This window comes from Plecotus auritus, assembly GCF_963455305.1.
Source record: "Plecotus auritus genome assembly, chromosome: 9".
Lineage (NCBI taxonomy): Eukaryota > Metazoa > Chordata > Mammalia > Chiroptera > Vespertilionidae > Plecotus > Plecotus auritus.
The window spans coordinates 92,185,324-92,211,611 of record NC_137783.1 but is presented as its reverse complement, the minus strand read 5'-3'; the positions used below and the strand labels follow the sequence as shown (position 1 = coordinate 92,211,611).

General features: G+C 42.0%; 1 protein-coding gene across 1 annotated transcript in view; it reads left to right on the top strand.

The window, feature by feature from the left end:
- PIWIL4 (piwi like RNA-mediated gene silencing 4) overlaps window positions 1-25,567 on the top strand; it is a 42,117-nt gene extending 16,550 nt beyond the window's left edge. Inside the window, exons 9-20 of the mRNA XM_080688622.1 lie at window positions 3,758-3,878; window positions 4,958-5,075; window positions 6,899-7,010; window positions 9,460-9,644; window positions 11,703-11,775; window positions 15,310-15,510; window positions 18,913-19,016; window positions 20,494-20,564; window positions 22,155-22,308; window positions 23,928-24,053; window positions 24,166-24,313; window positions 25,023-25,567. Coding sequence (XP_080544748.1) covers window positions 3,758-3,878; window positions 4,958-5,075; window positions 6,899-7,010; window positions 9,460-9,644; window positions 11,703-11,775; window positions 15,310-15,510; window positions 18,913-19,016; window positions 20,494-20,564; window positions 22,155-22,308; window positions 23,928-24,053; window positions 24,166-24,313; window positions 25,023-25,139 — 1,530 coding nt within the window. The 3' untranslated portion in view covers window positions 25,140-25,567. The remainder of the gene's footprint in view (window positions 1-3,757; window positions 3,879-4,957; window positions 5,076-6,898; window positions 7,011-9,459; window positions 9,645-11,702; window positions 11,776-15,309; window positions 15,511-18,912; window positions 19,017-20,493; window positions 20,565-22,154; window positions 22,309-23,927; window positions 24,054-24,165; window positions 24,314-25,022) is intronic.
- The last annotated feature ends 721 nt before the right edge of the window (window positions 25,568-26,288 follow it).

The window sequence follows — 26,288 nt, the reverse complement described above, 5'->3', positions numbered from 1 at the left end:
ACTTGTGAAGGAGTCTCCCTAGCCTCTTACTATTCTGCCTCAGAAATAGCTCTTTAAAAGTCAAATTCGCTTACTGTTTTCTCATCCTAATCATCCTTTGGTGGCATGTGACACTAGTGGCCACGCCCACCTGGCTGGCCTGCCCGCCTTGACTCTGGGACACATCCCAGGTGGTTCTCCATGAGGGTTCAGATGAGTTTTTCTCAGCCTCTTTTGACAGTTCCCCCATCCCCGCCCCAAACCTTAAATGCTATTATTCTCCATGGTCCCCTCGTACAGGATTTGTTCTTCATATTTTGAGACCTCTCACATATACTATTTTTGCCTTGGCCTCATTTCTCAATTACATATTCATCTATTTTCAGACCATATTTGCATGAGTATCCTGCAGGCATCTCAAACTAACATAATTCTTGCTGAATTCATTGTCTTTCTCACTTCTGCTCCTCCTGGGATTTCTGCGTCTCAGGAAATCATTGGCTTCCTTGTTCTGCTTCACCCTCACTTCCTCTGGTTGTCACCAAGATGAATACTGCACTGCCTCCTTTATCCTTGAACTCTCCCTGGAGTCCGTGCCCTCCCCAGCCCGGTTCACACCTCAGTGCAGAACCTCTCACGGATTCCCATCCCACCCAGGGAATTCTGGATTCCCACCCTCACAGACCCGTCATCCTCACTGCCACCAGAGAGCTTTCTGAAACACTGCCCAGAACTGTGGGTAAGAGCTTAGCCCCAGAATAAGGTGACCCTGGCATAGCTGTGTAACCTCGGGCAAGTCACTGAATGTGAAGTGTTGCCTGTAAGGGGAGTCATCTGCCTGCCGTCATGGTGCGGTGTGAACACTGAGCGAGATAATAGTGCACACAGAGCATTTGGCACATTGTGCCTGCACATTGGGAGCACTGGGTAAACAGTGGAGACCCTGCCCCCTTTTCCCAGCCTCCCCTTCTCATCTCTAGCATCACACAGTTTGTCCCAGCTCAGCTTTAGCCTCATGTCCCGAGGCATTCCCACCACGCACCCCATGCTGCTGTCGCCCACTCCACTTGCTGCCACTAAATGCTCCTCAGCTTTTGCTCAGGTTCAGGAAAGAAATCTGCCTAAAGCCACCCCGTACCTTTCTCCTTCGCCAGCAGGTAAAATCCTAGCTTCAAGGTCATTGTCCTCTCATTTGTGAAGTCCTCTCTGACTCTGCTTCCTGCCACAGTCACAGAAGAGCTGGCTGTCCTCGGAGCTCTTGTACGACATATCCCACTGCTTCCAGAACACTCTTCCTTCTAGAACAGGGCCAGCTCGTGGCTAACCCCTGATGCCTCGTGCCTCACACGGCATCTTGTGCATAAAATGTGCTCCGGAGTGTGTGTTTGTTGAACACAAAGTGTGTGCAACATTTGGGTTTCTTTTCTGTGTGGTTAAGTTGGTTCTTCCTTGAGCAGATGTGTGTCAGGACCTGTGACATGCTGAAGAGGGAGGCATTGTAAAAGTCCACTCACTTTCTTTGAAATGAGTTTTGTTCACTACATTTATCTTGCAATTAGGGAGGAAAAGAAACACGTTGTGCCTTTTTCTAGAATGTCCTCCTCCCTGTCCAGGAAAGGAACACTAAATTATGATGTAGTCCACTTTCAAAGTGAAGGACATGTTGATATTTGACTTTTATGTTTCTCTCTTTTATTTTCTCATAAAAGATATTTTCATAGGCTAAGAAAATTGGGACAAGGAAGAGGGTAAAGTTCACCTTATGACTTAGCATAGTGGGGAGAATTCTGGCCATGCTCCACTAAATAGAATATTCCCCCTCCCCCACAATGAGAAGGTAAACAAAACAAAACAAAGAAAGAAAGAAAACAGAACGACACGCACACACACAGAACACTTTCTTCCTGGAACATGTCCCAGCTTTGTTCAGGTTGTTACCCAGGAGTCCTTACACCCCCCACATTTTCCTCAAGGTGCCGTCTGGACTCTCCGTCCTTCCTAAAGCCTTCTCTGGTTTAAAAGCCATAAATTGTCTCACCATTTCTCCCCCCACTCCTGTCCCCCTCCCCAGGACCCAGTACTAAATGGTGCAACAAGCAGAGGTTCCCAAGTCTTAAGGGATACATCCTGGCCGTGCTAATGTCCAGTTATGGGGCCTTGGGAAAGTTAATTTCTCATAATCTTTCTTCATCTGTGAAGGGGATGATGATAATATGTCTCATAGGTTTGTTAAGGTTAAATGAGGAAAAATATAAATACCTAGCATATCATTATTTGTGCTTCTCATCTACCTTGCTTTATAGGTAACTTATCCACCACAGTTCCCGGAACGTGGTGGGCCCAGGACGTGTACTGAATTAATGAAGTCATGTATAAACACTCTTCCTTCTACAAAGGCTCTCCAAGCTTTGTAGCTATAACACTTTAAATTGCAATTTTCTAAACTGTTTTTATTTTTTATTTTAATGACTAAAAGTCCTTATTGAAGTGGAGACACTCTCACTTCTTACTTAATTATGAGTATTGATGTCAGCATCACACAGTGCCCAGGCATTTTGTAATTCATAATTCCAGTTGTTCAGTCTTTAGTGTTGAGCAAATTCTACTGGAAATGAATGTTAATTGGAACATTTGCCTTTGGAAGAGAAATTAACTTTTGGCAAGGTGAAAATACTGAAATTCTGAAAATACTGAAATGGGAGAAGCAAGGGGGTGAGGGTAGGAGCTCATTAAAAAACCAGACAGAATGCTAGTGGTTCCATGGGCTACTTCTGAGCTACTGTTCTCATTTCAGAGGTGAGGAAAGGTAAGTAACTTCTCCAGTGTCCTTGTCCAATTAAGTAGAAGGGTCGGGGGTCAGATTCACATTTGCCAGACTTCACAGCTGCTTCCCTATAACATCTGACAATCCTGCAAGTTAAGCTCTTTTTTTGGGAAAGCTGAGGTTGACTTAAAATAACCCTTGCCTCCAACTTGTGGATAGATATTTTCAAAATGAATGTGGGATCTTGGAGCCCATTAGTTATGCATGGGCAGCCCGCCTAAGACATCAGTAGTGGAGATGCTGGCCTTGAGGCAGCTACGGGAGGGTCGGGCACTGTGTATGGAGCCAGCTGGAGGCTCCTCTGTCTGTGGGTGAAACCCAGAAGAGAGCATGGAAATGATAAAAAACGACAGAATAATGTTGTCCTATCTATATATATAAAAGCCTAAACGACCGGACCAGCTGACCGTCTGGTAGTGATGATGCAAAATGACCACCAGGGGCAGACGCTCAACGCAGGAGCAGAAACCACAGGCATGGGAACATGGAATAGACTGATGAATCTCAGAGGGAAGGGGGGATGGGGGAGGTGGGAGGACAGGCAGAGATTAACTAAAGATCTTATATGCATACTAGAGGCCCGGTGCACAGATTCGTGCACAGGTGGGGCCCCTCTGCCTGGCTTGTGGGGATCGAGCTGAAACTGGCTCTCCGACATCCCCCGAGGGGTCCCAGATTGTGAGAGGGCGCAGGCCAGGCTGAGGGACCCCACCGATGCACGAATCCATGCACTGGGCCTCTAGTAAAAGATAATTAAAGACTGGCCCTCCGATATAAAAGATAGAACCCGAGAAGGAGGAAGTAGAAATGACTAGGTAACCATGGGATTTTTTTTTCTTCATTGAAATATTTGCTTATCTGTTCATTTTGCGATTACCTTGTTGCTTGTAAGCAGATATGCTCATTTTACAGTTTCCGTATTAACTTTTCCCTCATTAATCTTGTATTCTATAGCAATATGATATTACTTTATCTGACCTACATCAGCCAATGCTTGTTAGTCTGTTGAAAAGCAAGAGAAATGACGTTGAGGCTCGCATGGTTCACCTGATACCCGAGCTCTGCTTCCTAACAGGTAATGTTTATGTTTTATGCTCCGGCAGGTTCCTTATTGGGCGCAGGCTTCTGACATTTAGCAGTGGACAGGACTTCCTTCAGTTAGCTGAGCACCTGAGCATGAACTCAGCCCATGGAGGAGGGGCCCTTAAGGACTTTACTTGGTAGTAGAGAAAGTGGGGAGGATAGAGTGCCCTTTGGAAATTGCTTAGCACAGTAAAGGTTACCTATTTTCTTCATCTAGTATATTCCATTTGTTATTTTGATGTAAAATAAATAGGCCTCGGATGTTTTCCTAAACCCAAGCTGCTGCCCTTCATCATTTTTTAAAACTCACTAGTTTAGGAAGTGATTTGACTGTTTCTCCTGTGTCGTGTGCCAAAAGGACCCTTATTTTCCTTTTGCTTGTGCTTCCCGAAGGTAATCTTCACTGTACAGTGGAATCTGTGTAACTGTCTCGAGTACTTTTCATCATGTTCATTTGATTAACAGGATGGGACTAAGGGAGGACTTTCACTTTTTACATTTTTGTATTGCTCGAACCAGTGAGGGTGTGTAGATGTTTACTTTGGGATTAGAAATACTCGTAAGGATATATTCCTTGAAGGGAGGGATGCTTAGCCTAGTGGTGTTCTGATGTTCCAGATCTGCACAGTCCCATGGGGTAGCCAGAAAGCACATGCATTCACTGAGCACTTGAAATGTAACTAACGTGGTTAAGGGATGTGCCACGAGTGCAAAATGCAGACTAGATTTCTAAGACTTAGTATAAAAATGGGAAAATAACTCAATAAATTTTTTACTTTGATTTCATGTTGAAATGATAGTATTTTGGATATATTGAGTTAAATAATACATACTATTTAAAGTAACTTCATTTCTTCCTCCCTCCCTCCCTCCCTCCCTCGCTCCCTCCTTCCCTCACTCCCTTTCTAACGTGGCTACTAGGAAAGTTAAAAGGACACGTGTGGCATCATTTCTATTGGCGAGTGCTATCCAGACCCTAACTCTGAAAAGCTTACACTGTGCCTGAGATGGGTTGGGATTACATTGTAGACTATTCACTTTTTTCACTTTATTTTTGCTTACATTTCATAGGACTGACTAGCCAGGCAACCTCGGATTTCCAACTGATGAAGGCTGTAGCGGAAGAAACACGGCTCAGTCCACAAGGAAGGCAGCAGCGCCTGGCCAGGCTTGCTGATGACATCCAGAGGTACTGGGGCGCCTCCCCAGGACCAGGGTATACCCACCGAAGGCCTCGGTTTAGAACTGGCTGATCTGTGGAATGTTTCATTCCCTGGTGGGAATGTCTCATTCCTATTGGCTCAGAGCGAGGCACTTGTGAATTGTGTTGTCCTGGGTCACGCTGGCAGAAGTACCACCCACTTCAACTAGACCAGTGGTTGGCAAACTCATTAGTCAACAGAGCCAAATATCAACAGTACAACGATTGAAATTTCTTTTGAGAGCCAAAAACCGACTTCTGCGCATGGGCCACGAAGTTTCAATCGCACTGTACGTGAGCACCCGCGTGTGGTATTTTTGTGGAAGAGCCACACTCAAGGGGCCAAAGAGCCGCACGTGGCTCACGAGCCGCTGCGGTTTGCCGACCACTGAACTAGACGGTTCTGCTTTCATCCATTTAATACAGTAAGACTCTGGATGAAAGTTTGAATGAAGAAAAGCGCTGTAATTGAAAAAACAAAATCTGCCCTGCCAGCGTGGCTAAGTGGTTGACTGTCGACCTATGAACCAGGAGGTCACGTTTGGATTCCCGGTCAGGGCACATACCCAGGTTGTGGACTCGATCCCCAAAAGGGAGCATGCAGGAGGCAGCCCATCAATGACTCTCTCTCATCATTGATGTTTCTATCTCTCCCTCCCTCTTCTTTCCTCTCTGAAATCAATAAAAATATATTTTAAAAAACAAAAACAAAATCCTTCTAAACTACCACTCCAGGCCCCCAATATTCAGGGTCAGGAATGTTCAGATTCTAATAGAGTGGCCGCAGCACACTGATCATTAGGAAAACTCCTCTGTGTACTCTTTAAATTTAGGAATACCTTTGTGCCCTTCAGTTCAGCACACCTGATTCTCAGATGGCATCCCTGCACTCATTTGTGACAATGAGCTGTAACCTGTGATGGGAATATTGAGCTTCTCCCTGCTGACCTCCTAAAACGTCACTGTGTAGTACTGTAGCTTCACATAACTATTGGGCACTTAAAATGTGGTTAATGCCACATCTTGGAATGGTTGCATTTTGGCTACATTGGGTTAAATTAACAAGTAAAATTATATATATATATATATATATATATATATATATATATATATATAATTTTACTTGTTAATTTTTACTTTTTTAGTGCAGCAACTGGAAAATTTAAATGAAATATGCTTTATATTTCTACTGGGCAACATTGTTGTAGAATGATCTTTCAAAAAATATGTTTTATTGATTTCAGAGAGGAAGGAAGAGGGAGAGAGATATAGAAACATCAGTGATGAAAGAGAGTCATTGATTGGCTGCCTCCTTCATGCCCCACACTGGGGATCGAGCCTGCAACTCAGGCATGTGCCCTAACCGGGAATCAAACCATGACCTCCTGGTTCTTAGGTGGACGCTCAACCACCATGCTATACCAGCTGGGCTGATTTCCCTTCCTCTCTCTCTAAAAATAAAAAAATAAAATCTTTAAAGAAGTTTTAGGAGTTTGCTCAAGGTCACATATCATTAAATGTTAGCACTAGGAGTTAAGCCGGTCTGTCTGACTCACAGGCCCATTTTGCTAATCATCGTGCTGCACTGGAAGCTTTGTCCATCCCTGCCAGTCCCAGATGGGCACAGTTGTCCCATAATTCTTTTGAGCAGGAGAAAAACCATTAGTGATTAGAAATAAGTTGGGAATCCTAAAACAAACAAACAAAAAATCAGTCTCTGAATAATTCAGGAAGTTATAATTCTGTCTCTAATTATTAAATTCTTTAGAAAATAAGCACTTGAATGACTTAAGACTCAACTCTGTCAACAGAAACAAGGATGCTCGTTTTGAGCTGGAGACCTGGGGGCTGCATTTTGGATGCCAGGTGTCACTGACTGGCCGGATTGTGCCCTCTGAAAAAATATTAATGCAAGACCACATAGTAAGTGCAGTGATTTTATATTTAATAGTATTTGCTTGAATGGGTGTAAGTTCCATCATACGCCAGAGTGACCAAGTGGGCTTGCCATATTCATTAGGTTTCTCTGTGCCCATGTTCAGACACTCCCTTTGTTCTAAACCTCGAGGTCCTCTCTGTTTTCCTTTTCAGTTTCAGGGTACTTGCTCGGCTTAGCGGCACCCAGAGGACATGATTTAGGTCAGTCAGTTTGATGTGGTGTCACATTTAAAGATGCATTTTAAAAAAATGCTATTTTAAGCCATTGCAATTAAAACATGCCCACCTATTATAGGATACCGTTAGTACTCTTATGTCAGTAAAAAAAAAAAAAAAAAAAAAAAAAAATCATAGTAACTGGGAAAATTCTACTTACTGGTCAAGGTTAATTTTAATACATTTTTTTCCTGATACCAGAGTTGTTTTTATCCCAAAGTAAAATGCTGCTCAATTGGCATAAACATGAAGAAATTCGCACAGAGCACATCACCAGCCATCGCATTTAGGGAGGAAGGCATTCTGAAACTTCAAGAGACCAATCATTGCTTCTTTAGGGCTTTAGTTGAAGAAATGAATCTATTTTATGCAAAATTGTGCATTATCTTTCTACTTTTTCCATGTTCCTCCCCATTTCAAAACCCAGTTATATTTTATTTTATTGTAAAGCCTCTCTTCTTGCCTTATTTGATATAAACTGACATGTCTAAACTAATGTAACTGAGCAACGAATGGCTTGTGTTGGCAGAATGCAGATTTTTTTCAACATTTATTTTTGTTAATCTATTCCAAATTACCAACACTTTACTGGAGAAGCCGAGGGAAAACTACTTTTAAAAACAAAATATAATTTTTGTGAAGTACTAATATGTAGGCCCCCGTTAGGACTTTGGTCAGTAGTCAATAAATAGAAGCTCAATTTTAGTTCCACATATAAAGCAGGATTTAAATATTTAAAATGATTTGTCTCATCATCTTCGTAAGTAAAGTCCTGTTTGTCAGAGTGTTTCTTGCATTTTTTGGCCTGGAAACAGGTCTCCATAGACAGAGCACTAAAACGAAGAGGCTGCCCCCTAGAGGTGGAGGGGGATGGCTACAGGTGGCTGAGTCATTGACTTCTTGACCAATTCTGCTTTTCTGAATTGGGTTCCAGAAAATGAGTAAACTAAAGGTTCATGGACACCAGAGTGGGCCTTGGGCATTTGTCCTTGGTCTCCTTCCAGCCCTTACAGGTGGGAGTGTAGGTGAGAGGGCCATGGCTCTACTCATACCGGATGTAATGGGAAGGAATAAACCTCGGCTCCAGACAGAACCATTCATGGGAGGGCTAACCCTTCCCCTCATTCTCAGGCTAAGGTCTCCTCTTGGAGCTGAGTCCCTGCCTCGCCACCTAATGTCAAGGCATCGTGAGGATAGCTGGTGGTTGAAAGTCAGAGTGCTTGGTGGAAAGTGCCCTGGCTGAAATGTCAAGACTAGCATTCTGAACCTGTCACTGCCACCAACTGCTCCATAACCTGTGTCAGCCACAGCTTCGGAGTCTGTAAAACAAGGGGATGATAATGCTTCTTAAACATTAATGTGCAGATGAATCACTTGGCAACTTAGTAAAATGCAGATCCTGATTCAGTGGGTCTGGGGCGGGGCCCAGAACTAGGTGTTTCCAACAAGTTCACAGCACTAGCCATGCTGCTGCAAGACAACACTTTGAGGAGCAAGGGAGTAGATTGCAGTGTGGTTCTTCTAAATTCTAACAGTGGCTCTTCCCGGCTCACCATGCCAAGGGCACTTCTATTCCAGTTCAGCCCATGGATATAAACAGAAGACTAGTGACCAGTCTCACGTCTCCCCTCTTCAGTGCAGGGAGCTTGCTTTCGCTGGTCACCTGGGGAACCTCCCGAGTGAGCAAGAAGCTTGCGTCCTGGCCTCATCTTTACTCCTAGATGTAGCTACTCCTTGAATACATATATTCTTAACTGCCCTGTAGGGTTTGTTGGTTTTACTCTGAGGACCGAGTATCAGTGATCAGCATTTTCTATTTGACCTACTCAGATGCTTAGAGTAAAGAGACCAAATTGGACAGTATGCTCACCTGAGTCATTCATAGTCCGGGTCAGAGATCCTTACAGCTGGAAGGGAACCTAGAGATCTTTGAACCAGACCCCCTTTTTGCGCACAGTGGAGGCCTGTAAAGTAAAGGGACTTGTCTAAGGCTCTGCAGCCACGAGTGGCCGACCTGGGGTGATGCTCAGATGCCTCCACTCCCAGGAAGCACCTTGGGTTCTGTTTACACCTGCAGAGCTTATATCAGTGTTTCGAGTCGGAATAGCAAACTGTACTAAATAGTTCTTTTAAGACAATGTGGACCGTCTTCACACTCTTTATTTAATTGTTTTCTGAATAAAATGTTCAACCCTATCATGATCATTATTTTTTCCAGTGTCAACCTGTGTCTGCTGCTGATTGGTCCAAGGATATTCGAAGTTGCAAGATATTAAGTGCACAGTCTCTGAGTAGATGGCTGATTATATGTAGCAGCAGAGCTGAAAACATGATTGAGCACTTTCTGAGCTGCTTGAGAAGAGTTGGAAGTTCTATGGGGTTTAATGTGGACTATCCCAAAATGTGAGCATGCCCTCTCAGTCACCCCAACCTTTCTTATATGTGTTTAGTTTGGTTAGAATCTAGGAAATAAGAGCTGATTTAGCTATAAAAGCTTCTTTATCTCAGCAAAGTTTCCTAATAGAAAGTTCCAAGAAGATAGTTCTAAGTAAATAAACTTTTGCAATGATTAAATTTTCATACAGTTTAAATATACTTCATGTTGGTCTTTGTAAAACTTACCTTTTCAGGTTTTTTGTTTTTTTTTAAGGCAATAGTCTCATTACCTCAAAATCTTTCAGTAGTAATTTGGGTATAAATCCATATATTGCCTTCTCAGCTTTTTTCTTTAATTCTTTCATATTAGTTATTTATAAAACTTAACAGCAAATGGGATAGTACAAAAATGAAAGTTGCATTTCCTGACTTATTTGGTAAATTTTATGCTTTACAATTGAATGTAAAGATAATCTGAAATAAGTTTTTCTGATACTGTTACTTTGGTATAAAATGAGTCATTTAGGTAGTTTTCTGATAAAACCAAAGCCATTCATTTAGTTTTTCAACATTTATTGAGTATCTACTCTATGTTAGATAATGCCGGTTTGGGGGATGAGAAAGATAAATTAGTTACTTTCAATTTAGTAAGCGATCGAGACATACCCAAGCACACTCCAAACTGAACATTGTTTTGCTTTTTAAAAAGTCATAAAGTTGGTCATGTCTCATTTTATTGAGCTTGATATGCTTAGCAAGGAGCTTTTTCTATCCTTAGTAAGGATACTTCTTCCCTTGTGATGGTGGAGATGCAGATGTCCTCATTGGGATGGGAAATAATTATTTAAACACATAGTTGCTAATTAATTACATCAGCATTGTTGAAAAGCACAGATATTCCCAAAGTCTCATTTTACACCGCAGTTTAGAATTCTCCTCTGACCAAATCTGTTAACAGATTGCCTGGTTTGAGTTTCACCTGCTCTAATTTCTCTTAAACCATGAGCTAATTAATAAGGCAGGGAAGACTAATGGAAGAAGCCACAGTCAGCAGACCTTGAGCTGGCACCTTTCTCACACCAGTTCCATGGGCAAGCCGTGCTCATGTTCTGTCCCTGGACTGTTTTACTTGAAAGCCCATATTTTGTTCCATCTTCTCCCCCTCCCCCCAGTGAAGTATCCATTTACCCATGAGACTTATGTGCATAGTGTCTCCCACCTGAAACATTTGCCAGATGACTTTGGAAGGAATGGACAGTAAGACAGCGGTCTTTGCATTCAAGAGATTGAACTGGAAAAGTCAGAAGCATTTAGTTGTTTTAACAGAGCTGTAAACCTTCAGACAGCTCATTGCAATCAGCAAGCAGGAGGCAGTGGTCCTGCCCCCTGCTGGGTAAGTTTTAAAAGGTCACAGGGCATTGGGGCAGTCCAGTCATATACACTCAAAAGAGGCTGATTGTACCTAAAGAAAGTGGATTTGGAAATTCTTCCGTGTGGGAATTATTTCTGTAGCCTCTGGCCCCTAAGCACAGAACAGATCATTGATAAGTACTTGCTGACTAGTTGATTAAGGCTTCAAACAAGCTGTCACGGAGGGGGGAAAACCTTTTAGTCTGAATCATACAGTTTCAAGGTTAGCTGAATAGTTTGGTCTCATTAACCTGATGATTTTGAAACATTCATTTTAAAATTCTTATGGTGATTTGGTATTAGAGAAATATTACTCCTAGTTTAACTTGAATCCTGTTTCAGACACTTGCTATTGAGACTTGTGATTTCCAAAGTTTGCTTTCAATCTCATTTTGAGCAACAGAATTACTAATTGTAGGGATACCAGGCGGTTCAGAAAATTTTATTTCCCCCCAAACTACTTTTAAGCTAGTAAAAATGGTTATTAGATAATTCTGGCATATCTTGGCATGTGAGAAATGATTTTAGACTCAAAAGGTTGTCACTTTTCTCTAATGATTTTTTTCTCAAATTGCCAGTCTGTTATAAAAATCCACTTGTATTATTTTAACTCTATATGATTATGTGCTACTACAAAGGGGATTTTATATCTTCAAAATTAATCTTTTTACACAGCATAAAAGTACAGGAAAGTTCAGCTGCATTTTTTGGCGCTATACAGAAACACGTTGATCCTGATGTTCAGTTGGTGAGTACAGGATCTTTTTTGTGTTTTCATGTATAATTTTTATTTTTTATTGGAGATAACAGCCTTGAAAGAATATGAACATGATCTCCTGTGATGTTTACAAGTTGCTGTGCATTTCCCCAAGCATCCAAGAAAGTATTAATCTTAGCATTTTAATCAACAGTTTATTTTTCTTTCCTATTTCTAATATTAATTTGAAAATACTTGTTGTTACCCCTATATCAGCCTCTTGGGTGTCTACAAATTTTTATACTTCTTGGGGGGTCATCTTTCACTTGAGATTTAAGATAAATTGATTCCCATCTTATGCCATAAATGTTGGGGCACCTGTGTTCTTTCCAGTGTTTCAGGGATTCTTGGAGGGTGAGGGTTTTCCATGTCACCTATGGCCCCATGTTCCTGCTTCCCCTGAATTCTTGCCTTCCTGTGTGTGTTTTCATCTTTTGTGAGTGCCGTTTCCTCCTGCATCGCATCAGCCTGTGAGATTTCCACAATTGCCTCATTTCCCAAAGTAGTCGTGTGTGTGTGTGTGTGTGTGTGTGTGTGTGTGTGTGTGTGTGTGTGGTGTGAGACTGACCTTGCACAGGGTTTGGGGCCAAGGTTGGATGGCATCACACTCCAACATTGCAGACAAGTTAAAATTGACATCCCTGTTCTTACAAAACCTCAACCATCCCTGTTTCTTGGAAGTGTGTGCTCTTCTCCGAGGCGGAGGCCTCGCACTACACCGCAGTGCCTTTCCTGTCCCATCCCCTCCTCTTGCCTCCTAGCTCATTCATGCCAGCTCCCTACATTCCTGCTCAGATCTCATGCAGAGCAGTTCAGCTCTTTTAGTCAGACACAGCATAAATGGTCCGTAAGGATGCTGTATTAAACAAACGGAATTCTCACCCTCGGGGCAAGTACCCTGGTGTGGCTCAGGGTGGTGGGTTCCATTCCAGGTTAAGGCACATACCCAGGTTGTGGGTTTGAACCCTGGTCAGGGTTCATATGGAAGGCAACTGATCAATATTTCTCACCTCTCTCTCTCTCTCTCTCTCTCTCTCTCTCTCTCTTCCTTCCTCTCTAAAATCAATAAAAAATAAAATATATAACTTATAGAAAAGTTGCTAGTACAAAACACTCCCATATACCATTCACCCATATTCCGCAATTGTTGACATTTTATCATAGTTGCTTTATCATTATCTATCTATCTACTATCTATCTATTGTCTTATCTATCTGTCTATCTATCTATCTATCTATCTATCTATCTATCTATCTATCTATCTATCTACCTATCTATCTCTTTTTTCCAAAAACCATTTGAGAGGAAGTTACAGACGTGATATTCCATTAGCCTTGAATACTTCAGTGCATATTCCCTACAAACAAGGTCTCTCCCCTGCAGAACCGTAGGACAGCCATCAGAATCAAGAAACAGTGTGACCAGCTAATCCGCAGACTCCACGAACGTTTTCCGTTTGTGTGTCCTGTCCAGTAAAACGGTCTAATGTGTTGCACTTGGTTGTGCTGTCTCTGTAGTTTCGTGTGCGATCTGGAGCAGTCCCATAGTTTTTTCCTTGCCTTTGAGGGCCTTCTAATTTTGAAGAGTATAGACCAGTATTTTGTATAATGCTCCTCAATTTGGGTTCGCCCAGTGTTTCCTTATGATTAAATTCAGGTTATGCACTTTGGGTGGAAATATGAATCCGTGTTCTCACTGGGTACCCTAAGGTGGTACCTGTCAAGTTATTCTTTTTCTCTGTATAATTAGTTTTTTTTCTTTTTGATAAGGAGATACTTTGAGACTCTGTAAATATCTATTCCTCATCAAACTTTTACCCACTAGCTTTAGAATCCATTAGTAATTCTTGTTTGACTCCATTATTACTATGATGGTTGCCAAATGGTGGCTTTCTAATTCTATACTTCCTTCTACATTTATTAGGTGCCATTATATATACATAAAAGCTTCCTTTTCTCTCCAGTTCTTTGTTCATCTATTTATATCAGTATGGATCCCTATTTTACTTACTACCTTACAGTCCACTACTACTATTTATTTTTATGCCCAAATTGTCCCTGGTTTTTCCAGTGAGAGTCCCGTTCAAGCTGGCTTCTGTGTCTTTTTGACATGTCCCCATTGTCCTTGGAACACATCCGTACTGTCTGGCACAATGAGATATGCCAGGCTAATTTTGAAGTTTTGCTGCCCAGCTCTGGAATCAGACATTTCTCTAATGAGCCCTGATTCCTCTGGGTAGAGAACAGTATTTGGAAACCAAGATCTGGGTATTGGATGTGCTCATTTGCTACTGGAGTGTTGCTGTCCCAGGCTCTCTCAATGGGCAAAGCTGGGGCAAATATGTGTGTGCATGTGCCTACATGTACATACATATATATTATGCATAACTACATCTATGTTATTACTAGATGTACCTATGTATATATTAAAAATATGTTCATACCTCCAGTTATGATTCAGTACCACAAGAAAGCATTCTCCCTTTCCAAATTTGTACCCCTCCTCCTCTGCTAGTGGCCGCTATTATTTTCTAAATGTATGCTTACTTCTCCATCCCTGGAGTGTAACCAGTCTCACTTGGCTCCCACCTTCTTTGGCCCTGGTGCTATTGGGCCACTGCCTTGCTTCTACCACCTATCTTGCGTGGCCCCAAACTCATTGGATGGAAGGAAGGAAGGTTCCTAAGATAATTTTGCTGACAATTTAAGAATACCTTTTCCTACTTTCTATAATCAAGTATAAATAACTTTAGCACTGGGCATTATGATTTTGAACAGATTTATAGGTGAAAAAGTAACTATTTGTTTTCTTTTGCTTATCATGACAGTACCTCTCTTTTCTATAGTTTAGGGGGGTTTTGAAGGTAGGGAATAGAAGGTAGAAAGGAGGTGGAGGTAGTCCAGGGGTCATCCTTCTCTGAGGGAAATACCTGATAAGTAGGGCAGGGACAGAGCTGGGTGGACTTAAAATATATCAGGGGACCCGGAGTTTCTTTCTCCTTATTTTCTCTCTTCCCATATCCCTACTTTCAAGTACCAGGAAACAAAATATACGTTGTTTTTGTTTCCTTTATTTTTGGTTGTTCAGTACCTAATGGGAAAAAGACCACAGTGTAAGCCAGTTTTCTGTGGGTGAAGTTGGGAGATAGAGGGGGTGAGACAGGAGAGCCATAGTGGGTCATGCAGAGAGGGGGCAGGTGGCTGGAGGAAGAGCTCGGTTAGAAGGGAACTCGAGGACGCGATAGAGTGAAATCAGTAGAGTAGTGAAGGGGATGGGAAGGGTTGGCCGAGGGAAATGGTTAAGACGGAGTTGGGCTTGGTGGAGCGGATGGCTGATGAGAAGGCGTTTCAAATGGCCTTGATTAATTGTCAAAGTTTAAAGACCTGTAGACATGTTCACATTTGCCTCTTGAAAACTTAAAGGCAAAAGATGTTTGAAGAATCCATGTATTTATTTTTCTTTAAAAAGCAATTTCTAAGCATAAGTAAATTGACTCTTTTTTTTTTTTTTTTGCTTTGCTTTTAGGTCATGTGTATTCTGCCTTCCACTCAGCAGAACTATTATGAATCCATTAAAAAATATCTGAGCTCCGACTGCCCAGTCCCAAGCCAGTGTGTGCTTGTTCGGACCTTGAGTAAACAGGGGATGATGATGAGTATTGCCACCAAGATTGCCATGCAGATGACCTGTAAACTCGGAGGCGAGCTGTGGGCCGTTGAGATCCCTGTGAGGAATCTGTCACTCTTGTCCTTTTAGTAATTAGTCAATTGATCAATTCATTTTTTAAAAACACATTTTTTTAAATTGATTTCAGAGGAAGGGAGAGGGAGAGAGAGAAACATCAATGATGAGAGAGAATCATGGATTGGCTGCCTCCTGCACACCCCAGACTGGAAATCAAGCCTGCAACCTGGGCATGTAACCTGACCAGGAATTGAACTATGACTTCCTGGTTCATAGGTCAACACTCAACCACTGAGCCATCCCGGCCGGGCTGATTAATTCATTTAAAAAATGAAATCAAAGTAGGAGCTATTTTTATAGGATCCCAGAGGTATTAGTTTTGATTGTTGAGCTCTGCTCTGGGTTTGGCTTACACAAGCCACCGTGAAGGTGTGCACAGGTGAGGCGTAGCCCCCGTTCTCAAGGAGCTTCAGTTAAGCTGATAACAGAATAGTTCATGGGAGAGAATCTAGTGTGGCATAGACTTGGAAGGACTTGCTTTAGAGCAGTGGTTCTCAACCTTTCTAATGCTGCGACCCTTTAATACAGTTCCTCATGTTGTGGTGACCCCCAACCATAAAATTATTTACATTGCTACTTCATAATTGTAATTTTGCTACTGTTATGAATCGTAATGTAAATATCTGTGTTTTCCGATGGTCTTAGGCGACCCCGCTAGCGGTTCTCAACCTGTGGGTCACGACCCATAGGTTAAGAACCGCTGCTGTAGAACCTCTGGCAGCTATTTAAAATCTGTGTTCCATGGCCTTTGCCTTTATCTGCTTCCACCAGGTGCTAACTCTCAGAGTAGTCTTTTTTTTTTTAAATTTAATATTTATTGTTCAGATTATTACAATTGTTCCTCTATTTTCCCCCTATATCTCCCCTCCACCCGGTTCCCACCCCACCCTCTGCCCTTACCTCCTCCACACTGTCCTCATCCATAGGTGTACGATTTTTGTCCAGACTCTTCCTGCACCCCCCACACCCCTTTCCCCCCAAGAATTGTCAGTCCACTCTCTTTCTATGCCCCTGATTCTATTATATTCACCAGTTTATTCTGTTCATCAGATTTTTTATTCACTTGATTTTTAGATTCACTTGTTGATAGACATGTATTTGTTGTTCATAATTTTTATCTTTACCTTTTTCTTCTTCTTCCTCTTCTTAAAGAATACCTTTCAGCATTTCATATAATACTGGTTTGGTGGTGATAAACTCCTTTAGCTTTTTCTTATCTGTGAAGCTCCTTATCTGACCTTTAATTCTGAATGATAGCTTTGCTGGGTAGAGTAATCTTGGTTGTAGGTTCTTGCTATTCATCACTTTGAATATTTCTTGCCACTCCCGTCTGGCCTGCATAGTTTCTGTTGAGAAATCAGCTGACAGTCGTATGGGTGCTCCCTTGTAGGTAATTAACTGTTTTTCTCTTGCTGCTTTTAATATTCTCTCTTTGTCTTTTGCTCTTGGCATTTTAATTATGATGTGTCTTGGGGTGGTCCTCTTTGGATTCCTTTTGTTTGGGGTTCTGTGTGCTTCCTGGACTTGTAAGTCTATTTCTTTCACTAGGTGGGGGAAGTTTTCGGTCATTATTTCTTCAAATAGGTTTTCAGTATCTTGCTCTCTCTCTTCTTCTGGCACCCCCATAATTCGGATGTTGATATGCTTGAGGTTGTCCTAGAGGCTCCTTACACTATCTTCAAATTTTTGGATTCTTTTTTCTTTTTGCTTTTCCGGTTGAGTGTTTTTTGCTTCTTTGTATTTCAAATCTTTGACTTGATTCTTGCGGTCCTCTAGTCTGCTGTTAGGTCTCTGTATGATATTTTTTATTTCAGACAGTGTATGTTTAATTTCTAACTGGTCCTTTTTCATATCCTCCAGGGTCTTGTTAAATTTATCGGCCTTTTCTAGGAAATTCTTGAAAAACGTTATAACCGTGGTTTTGAACTCTATATCCAGTCGTTTGCTTTCCTCCATTTCTTTCATTTGTGATCTGTTTCTTTGTCTCCGCATTTTTGCTGCTTCCCTGAGTTGGTAGAGTAGCTTTGTGTGGTAGATGTTCTATAGGGCCCAGTGGCTCAGCCTCCCCCAGTTACCTGAGGTGGACATTTTTGGTGCACCCCTTTGTGGACTGTGTGCACAGCCTTGTTGTAGTTAAGTCTTGATTGTTGTTGGTATCACTGGGAGGAATTGACCTCCAGGCCAATTGGCTGTGAGGATCAGCTGTGTCTACGCTGGGAGAACTTCTGAGCTGGAGACACCCTTATGAGACAAGACTTGCAAAATTGCAAAAGCCTCTGTGCTCAGCTTGGATGGGGCGGAGTCTTAGGGCAGAGCAGACAGCCTTGGCTTCCCATCAGCCCTGCCCTGTGAGGCCCCTGGGTCTCAGTGTCCCTCAGTAATCGCTGTAAGCACCTCTGAGAGAAAGCTGCCCTTGAGTTTCGCCTGCTGCCAGACAGTCCAGTTTCTGCCCGAATTAGTCTGGGTTCCCAGAAACTCACCTGGAACTGGAGTTCAGCGCAGTCGGGAGCTTCCGTCTCCCTCCCGCTTTAGAAAGCCAGCCGCGCACTCAGCCGCCTGTGTACTCAGCATTCAGTCCTCTCTGCGTGCGCGTGCCTCGGGACCTCTGCCTTCCGCAGCTCCCCTGAGTCTCAGTGTGCTTTCTCTTTTCCTGACAGTCCAGTTTCTCCCCGAATGAGTCTGGGTTCCCAGAAACTCGCCCAGAACTGGAGTTCAGCGCAGTCGGGAGCTTCCATCTCCCTCCCACTTTAGAAAGCCAGCCGCGCACTAAGCCGCCTTCAGAATAGTCTTGCATCCTGTTTGGGCCTCCCCAAACCTTGGAGAGTTGGCAGAGTCTATCATCTGAATCTCCAAACTGTGTGGGGAACTGAGAAAATCCTCTTCTCTTCCCTGAACTGTGGCCACTGTGGGAGGAAGTGTGGGAATGAGAAGTAAGGGAATGTAGCCCATTCTCTTATGCTTCTATAAGCAGGGTGTCCCCAGCTGCATAGCCAGGTGAGGAGTCCTTAGAGATATGAAGAAAGGGGGCTGGAATTCCTCTTCAGATTCCTTCAGCCCGGAGGCAAGGGATAAATGGACTAAGCACTTTCCCAGAATCCTTTGAACCACTGATGACTCATGACCATCTCCACAAAGGATGATTGCTATTTTGGACTCTAGTGAGTCTCTTAAAGCAAAGTATGTACCGTAATCTTCCCTTCCTCTTGAAGTCTCTTTGGTTTCTGGTTTAATAATCTGCTTCACCTAGACCTTGATCTTCCTGGCACATAGCTTAACTTGAATAATTAAATAATGGGGGGTAATTTTTAAAACTTTCATATTAAGTCATTGTTTGAGGAAATAATAACTCATCCCATTAAAATCATGAAAAATTTAATTTTACAGTTAAAGTCCCTGATGGTAGTTGGTATCGATGTCTGTAAAGATGCATTCAACAAGGGAATGGTGGTGGTTGGATTTGTGGCCAGTATTAACCTCAGAATCACCAGGTACTTTTACAATGACTCTAACATATTCTTCCACTATCTAGACTATTAATTGAGGTTTAACTAAAGACTATACAGCAAGGAATGGTTTGTATTATTTATTTACTAGTATTTTTAAAATGTGAATACTTAAGGTCATAAATTATACTGACATATATAAATGATTGATAATATTGGGGCAATACATTGCCACATTAAATAACTATTTTTTACCCATACATTAGGACAATTGCTCACATGCTAGTCATATTCCCAAAAGGATGGCCATGTAAAAATTCTTGTGCATTTATTTTCTGAACATCTGCACTGTATTAGGCATTGTACTAGGAACTTTACATACTTTATGTCAAGCAGTTGAGAGTCAGATTGCCTGGATTCATGCTTGTTATTATATTATTATTAATGCTCACATTCACTTGATATAGTGGCTGTTCGCACAGCTATTAAAAATAAAAGGCAGGGGGGAAAAACATAGGCAGGATTAGTGATAACACATTAAACATGAGCTCATAGTTCTTATTAAATTGTAGTTCTTAAAATTGTTTCCATGTTTGTAACTAAACATTGCTTTGAGGCAGTAGGAACTGTTGGCAAATTCCTTCTTCCTAGACTTAAGCTGTTTGATTTACTCCATTAAGTTTGTGGTTGGGTATCTATTTGGGATTGTGGAAAATAGGAAAAATAGCAGCATGCCTCCAACTTCATTCCAGGCTGAAAGAGATCCTTGTTATATGTATCACTTCCCTAATCAAGCAGATAAAGGATATCCAGCCAGTTAGCAGCATCTTAATTGCATCATTATTATTGCCTATCTTTAGAGAACTATAATAATGCTGATGGCATACTTAGTATTGTCATGACCTTCATTTTCTAAGTGCTTCAAATTAATTGATGACTTTAGCAAGAAAACTTGCTTCTGAAATATAAATAAGTTAATCATGTTAAGTTTTTTAAGTCCAAAGGGCTCACCATTAGAAGTGGGAGCTTATGCTTGAAAAATCTTTGACTATTTTGAAAGTAGAAATCTACTGCTAAACTAATAAATTCCTTTATAATAATAACCTAGAGGCCTCTATTAGTGCTTTTTATGTGGCCAGTGCTAAGCACTTTATGTATATTATCTAATTTAATTTTTACAGTAACCCCGTGAGGTAGTAACTGTCATACCAGCTTGTAAATGTCCTTGTTACAGGTGAGGAAACTGAAGCTTAAGTTCGCATAGCAGTCACGTAGTTGATGAGTATATAGCCAGGATTTGAACCCAGATGTGTCTGATGTCAGCACAATGCTTTAGTTTCTCCTTTCAATAAATTTCATTTTGGGGGGAGGGTGAGATTTTAATATAATTGTGATCATATAGCATATACAAAATTATGAATAACATTGATTTTTACTTGTAATGTTTATTTCTTAATTTAACACTAATGCATGTGTATAGTAGCAATTTTTGAACTTTGCTTTTGTTCTTTGCTTACTTTAGGTGGTTTTCCCGCTCTATCCTTCAGAGAACAACCACTGAGGTTGCAGACTGCTTAAAAGTTTTCATGACCGGTACTAAAACCATAACAGTGCGGGTGGGCTCCAAGACCCAAGGTCCATGTGCTGATAGTAGAGCAGATAGGAGGAAGCAAACTCCCCAAGCCTACCTGAGTCAGTGGGCAGCCAGCTGGAGATCCCAGAGCTGTGTCCTCACTCTAACAGTCAGACTGTGGAATTCACATTGTTGTCGGCATGTGACAAACAGAAAGCCAGGAGGAAGGAGAGTTTGTAGCTGCTGGTGGCTCTGAAGTAGCTTGAAGGCCAAAAGAAACCTACCCCAGAGGAACGAGGATTACGACAGAGCAGTGTTAGGTGTAGAAATAGGAGAGAGGCTTTGGGGATGTTTGCAGGCCGTGTGGCATAGCCAGAGAAGATGGGGAAGACAGCAGGTGAGGAAGGGTGCCCTCTTCACAGTGTGACTTGGTGAAAAGAGGGACCTGGAGTTCCCACCCTCCACCAGCCCAGGCCTGGATCTGACATTGTCATTCCTGAATGGTGTGCTTGTGCACCTCACTCCCTCCCCGAGCTGCGTTTTCCCATCTGTAAACTTTGGGGGTTTTTAAAGAGTTTTTTTCTACTAAGAAAGTGAATTTGATGATAGGTGATGGTAATAGACTTACATATATGATCATCTTCTATCAACTTAAAATGAATTCCCTGGATGATAAATTTATACAATTGTATATACAATATATACACAAAAAGAATCACTGCATCTTTATTACCTTCTTCTCACTTCAAAACCTGGTCTTTTTTTTTAGTGGTTATGAAAAGTTTCTGTTGGGTGGGAGTTACTGTCTGGTCTCTGCCTTTAGGTGATTTCCAGTTAGAGTGGGTGGAAATGTTTATAAAATTTATATTGTCAGTGAGACGTGGAATCTAATTGGGTGAGTCCCTGTGGAGATGCTTCCAGAGGAACAGCCAAGGTCTTTCCTTATATTCTCATATCCATGCTCATTAAAGAAGAAAATGAACTAAACTTATCCAGTCTGTATTTATTGAGAGGATTTAAAGACTAAACACACTAAATTAGTGTTAATTTGGTTCATATAAATAGAATTTGTATGTCTATTGCATGAATTAAGTTTTAATTTATTGTTTAAATATTAAAATTTTACTGCTGCAATATGCTAAGCTTAAGAATCTATTTTGCCATAGAAATAATTATTATTCCTCAAATAGCAAAGAGGCAGGAATGTTCCCTAAAGTTATTTGTTTTTATGTTATTGCAAATACAACCCAAGTTAGGTATTACCCTATTTCACAGTTGTCTGAAACAGCAAACTTATTTAAACATTGAAGGAAAATTTTAAATATTTTTTTATTGATTTCAGAGAGGAAGGGAGACGGGGAGAGAGATAGAAACATCAATGATGAGAGAGAATCATTGATCGGCTGCCTCCTGCACAACCCCCACTGGGGATCAACCCGCAATTCAGGCATGTGCCCTTGATCAGAATCAAACACTGGACCATTCAGTCTGCAGACCGATGCCCTATTCCCTGAGCCAAACCAGCTAGGGCTAACCATTGAAATTTAATGGGAATTGTATTCTTGGTTGGCGTTGCACAAGTCATTGTTTTCTTACACCAAATTCTGCAGGAGCACTCAACAAATGGTACGAGTACAATCACGGTTTGCCTGCACGGATTATTGTGTACCGTGATGGTGTAGGAAATGGTCAGCTCCAAACACTTCTTGAATATGAAGTTCCACAACTGCTGAGCAGTGTGACAGAAGCAAGTTCAAATACCAGGTATTCAGTTAATTGTTCTTTCTCCAACTCCTGAGTATAGCACATTTGTTGTAACTGTTAGAATTACTGTATGTCAGCATATCCTTTTTAGGCAGCTAAGTTTTGCTCTGTTTCTGCATCTGGATGGATTGATTTCCTCTAGATGGGAGGTAATCGGGATGGTCTTACGTAAATAGTCTGGGAGTCATGAGCTTTGGGCGCCTGGGGGACTTCCTCCAGAGCCTGACACTGAGATGCAGCAGAAAGCCTGCGGGGCTGCTGGCAGGTGAAGATGCTCAGACATGTTAACGTGCCGTGGGAAAAAACAAGCTATGGCTTCAAGCTCAAGGCCCAAATCCACACACAGGGCTGACCCTCTGAAGTGCAGGCACTGGTGTGCGGCCGAGGTCTATGGCAGGGAGAGGAGTGAGTGCTGTGAAAGCCAGCTGCATGTGGAAATGAGCCATCCTAAACACCAGACACCTCGCTCCACTGCCACGTGGAAATCAGACCGTCTTAAATACCAGGCATCTCGCTCCATTGCCACGTGTCTAGCTTCCATGTTTCAGTACAGCATTCATTATGTCAAGTGCAAGAAAAATATTAGAACTGGAAAGTGGGGGAGGAATATAATCTGAAAATATTCAGAAAGCTTCTTCCAAGCAGTGCAGAGTGGGCATCTGTAGGGTTATACCACCATCATCACTTCCATCAACCAGTGTTGCAGCCAAGAGTACAACCTCATCAGTGACTGTTAGGAGGGAGAGCATTATGGTTTGAGGGCAAGATCATCTTCAGCTGCATCCAAATTGTCAGAGCCCAAATCTCCCTCTTCACTGACGGCAGGCGAATGTCTATTCAGAATCACAAGTGTGCAATTCAGGGATTGCTGAGCGTGCTAAGGAGTTAGTTTTCTAGCATTAGGACATCAATGTTTAAGTCTCAATATTGGAAACAATAATATGTATTTTAAATAATTAAAATGCTTAAGGTGAAATTTCACGGTGACCTTTGCATCCCAGAGGACCCTTCCATGATGGCCGATACTTGGATTTGGCCTTGGCTTTCCCAAATGCTGCCTTTAACACTTGGTCATTCAGCATTTGGCCCAAATGTGTATTTGGTTCACCCATCCATCCTTTCAAGGTTGTGTTTTGCATGGTTCAAAAGCGATGGTTTGAAGAGTAAGAGGGACTCGTGGTTCTTCCTTTCCTATTCAGAAATTGAGAGGCAGACTGAAGGTGAAAATAGAGGGACTATTGCTACTGGAAAAGAATCTTGTCTCCACAGATAATTCTGGAAAATCATTTTTTAGAAGTGCTAATTTAGTTCATTGTCCTATTAACCATTGCCCCCCTTAAATGATATAAACTAGCCAAATGATTGGACCTCCCACACTTCTTGCAGCAAATGAGGACAATACCTAATTTTAAAAATTGTATGTGTCTCTGGGGGAGGAGAGATTGGGGGTGATTTTTATTTTCTTTGTTATTGCAGTGCTTTTTTAATGAGTTTATTAATTCATTTATTCCATCAAAACTTATATGTCAGCTTATCTTTTTTTAAAAATCAGAAAATAGAAAGCGGCATGGCTTGATTTTCAGTTCTCTGTCTTACTTTCTTGTCTCTCTGGCTCCAAGCTCCAAGCTGTCGGTGATTGTGGTCAGGAAGCGGTGCATGCCACGGTTCTTCATGGAACAGAACCGCACCTTACAGAACCCACCACTTGGCACCGTGGTGGATTCAGAGGCCACGCGTCCTGAGTGGTAAGTGCTGTTAGAAAACCGATGTTCAATGAAACATTCACTGTGTGTTGTTCAGGTTTGGCCTCATTTTGTTTGCCTTCGTTCTCACATTCATTCCATTTCCCCCCCTCAGGTATGACTTTTACTTGGTCAGCCAAGCCGCCTGTCGGGGAACTGTTAATCCCACCTACTATAATGTCATCTATGATGACAACGGCTTGAAGCCCGACCACATGCAAAGACTTACATTCAAACTGTGCCACCTCTACTACAACTGGCCGGTGAGTGACAGCCGTTTACTGACACTCGAGTACCGACATTTAAGGTTCCCACCCTGGAATTCTTCTCCAGTTTACCTTTGTATCTCTACACCTCGCATAATGTCTGACTTTTCACAAAGGAGAAATGAATGAATGAGTGAATGAATGAAGGACTCCTTGAGTCCACAATGGGAGAAACCCAGTCTGTCATAGAAATGAAATGGCAATAACTATTAATACATTAATATTTATAATTCCCAGAGGACTTTATTGTATGAACTCATTATCTTATGCAAGCCCGGAAGGAAAAGAGGATATTGTTATTTCCATGTTACGGTTGACGTTGAAGCCAGCTCAGAGGTCTGGTGGGAAAGTAACAGGCCTGGCCCTATTCTGTGACCTGTGTGTGAGGCCGAGATCTGCTCTCAGAGTCCAAGGCCAAGATTCGTCCTGAGCCCCTTGGAACATTAAGTTGAAGGAAACATAGATTAGCCCTGAGTGTGGTAGCTCCCAGCGCCCAGCGCCATGAAGCCAGACTGGCCTCTGGCCCGTTCTGCCCAGTGAGCATAAGGTCCAGTGAGCCGATGCCCTTTGTTGGTTGGGTCTAGTTACTGTTTACTCACAAACATATCCTATTGTGTATGTAACTAGTAGATGAAGAATCTCAGGGCAAAAACGCTTTGAAGAACAAGTTATCATCTTAATTACCACCCATGCTTTCTCCTCTCAGGGCTTAGTCAGTATCCCAGCACCGTGCCAGTACGCGCACAAGCTGACCTTCCTCGTGGCACAGAGCATCCACAAAGAACCAAGTCTGGAGCTGGCCAATTCTCTCTTCTACTTGTGATGACACGAACCATTGGCATTGCCGGATGAAGAATCCCCAGGAGTAGTCGGTATACTCTTTACAAATCTGCCATGAGCTCAAAGCTGTGACTGGGGAAAGGAGATTGAGCCAGCTTTAACTTCTGGGGAAAACAAAACAATTTAATCTGAAATGGTTCAAAATGAATGTATGTTGTTTTATTTGAAAGCTATATGCTTGGAGTAGATTCTTGTTGTGGTATATGGTATTAAAATGTACCATCACCTGTTAGTAAGTCCACAAAGCTGAATACCCTCTAAGAAAATAAGTGTTTGCATGATGTATTGATGGGTAGGTAAACAGGGTCTAATTCCCACCGTAAATGTTTCAGAAGTTTTCTTAATGTTATAGAGCATTTTGTAGAGTGGTGTAAGTAGTTATTAGAAAATAAAGACAACTTAGAGCATCGTAGATTGTGTTTATCGTTATTTGAATTTCAGTTGAAGTTACATGTGAACCTCGTTATTTGAGTATTTTCAGCAAAGATTCTTACCCACTAGACCTCATCACCATCACTCTTTGAGTCCTATTTCTAAAACTGAGCATATCACTTGCCCTCATTATGATACGTTATTTCACTTCATACAACTACTCTCATTGAAGACCTTGCTTCCTACTGAGGAGAAAACCTGCATCCGAGAGGACTTGCACGGGCTTCCATCCATCCACCTAAGGGTTTCTGTGTGCATGGACCCCCCTCTTGTTATCATAAGTAAACATGTCTCTGCTCTATGGACAGCTCTCATCTGTGTGCTCACTCCCGCTCCCTCTGGCTGAGAAGGATGCTGCTCTAGTACTTCTTCCCTCCCTCTCCTGCATCATCAGTCTTCCCCTCACACTGATCATTCCTATCAGCATGGTAAATGTGCTGTTATTTCTTCCATCTTTTAAAAAATACATTTTTATTGTTATCAGAGAGGAAGGGAGAAGGAGTGAGAGATAGAAACATCAATAATGAGAGAGAATCATTGATCGGCTGCCTCCTGCACGCCCCCCACTGGGGATCAAGCCCGCAACCTAGGCATGTGCCCTGACTGAGAATTGAACCGTGACCTTCTGGTTCATAGGTCAATGCTCAACCACTGAGCCACACTAGCTGGGCTCTTTCTTTCATCTTAATAAAGAAACTAT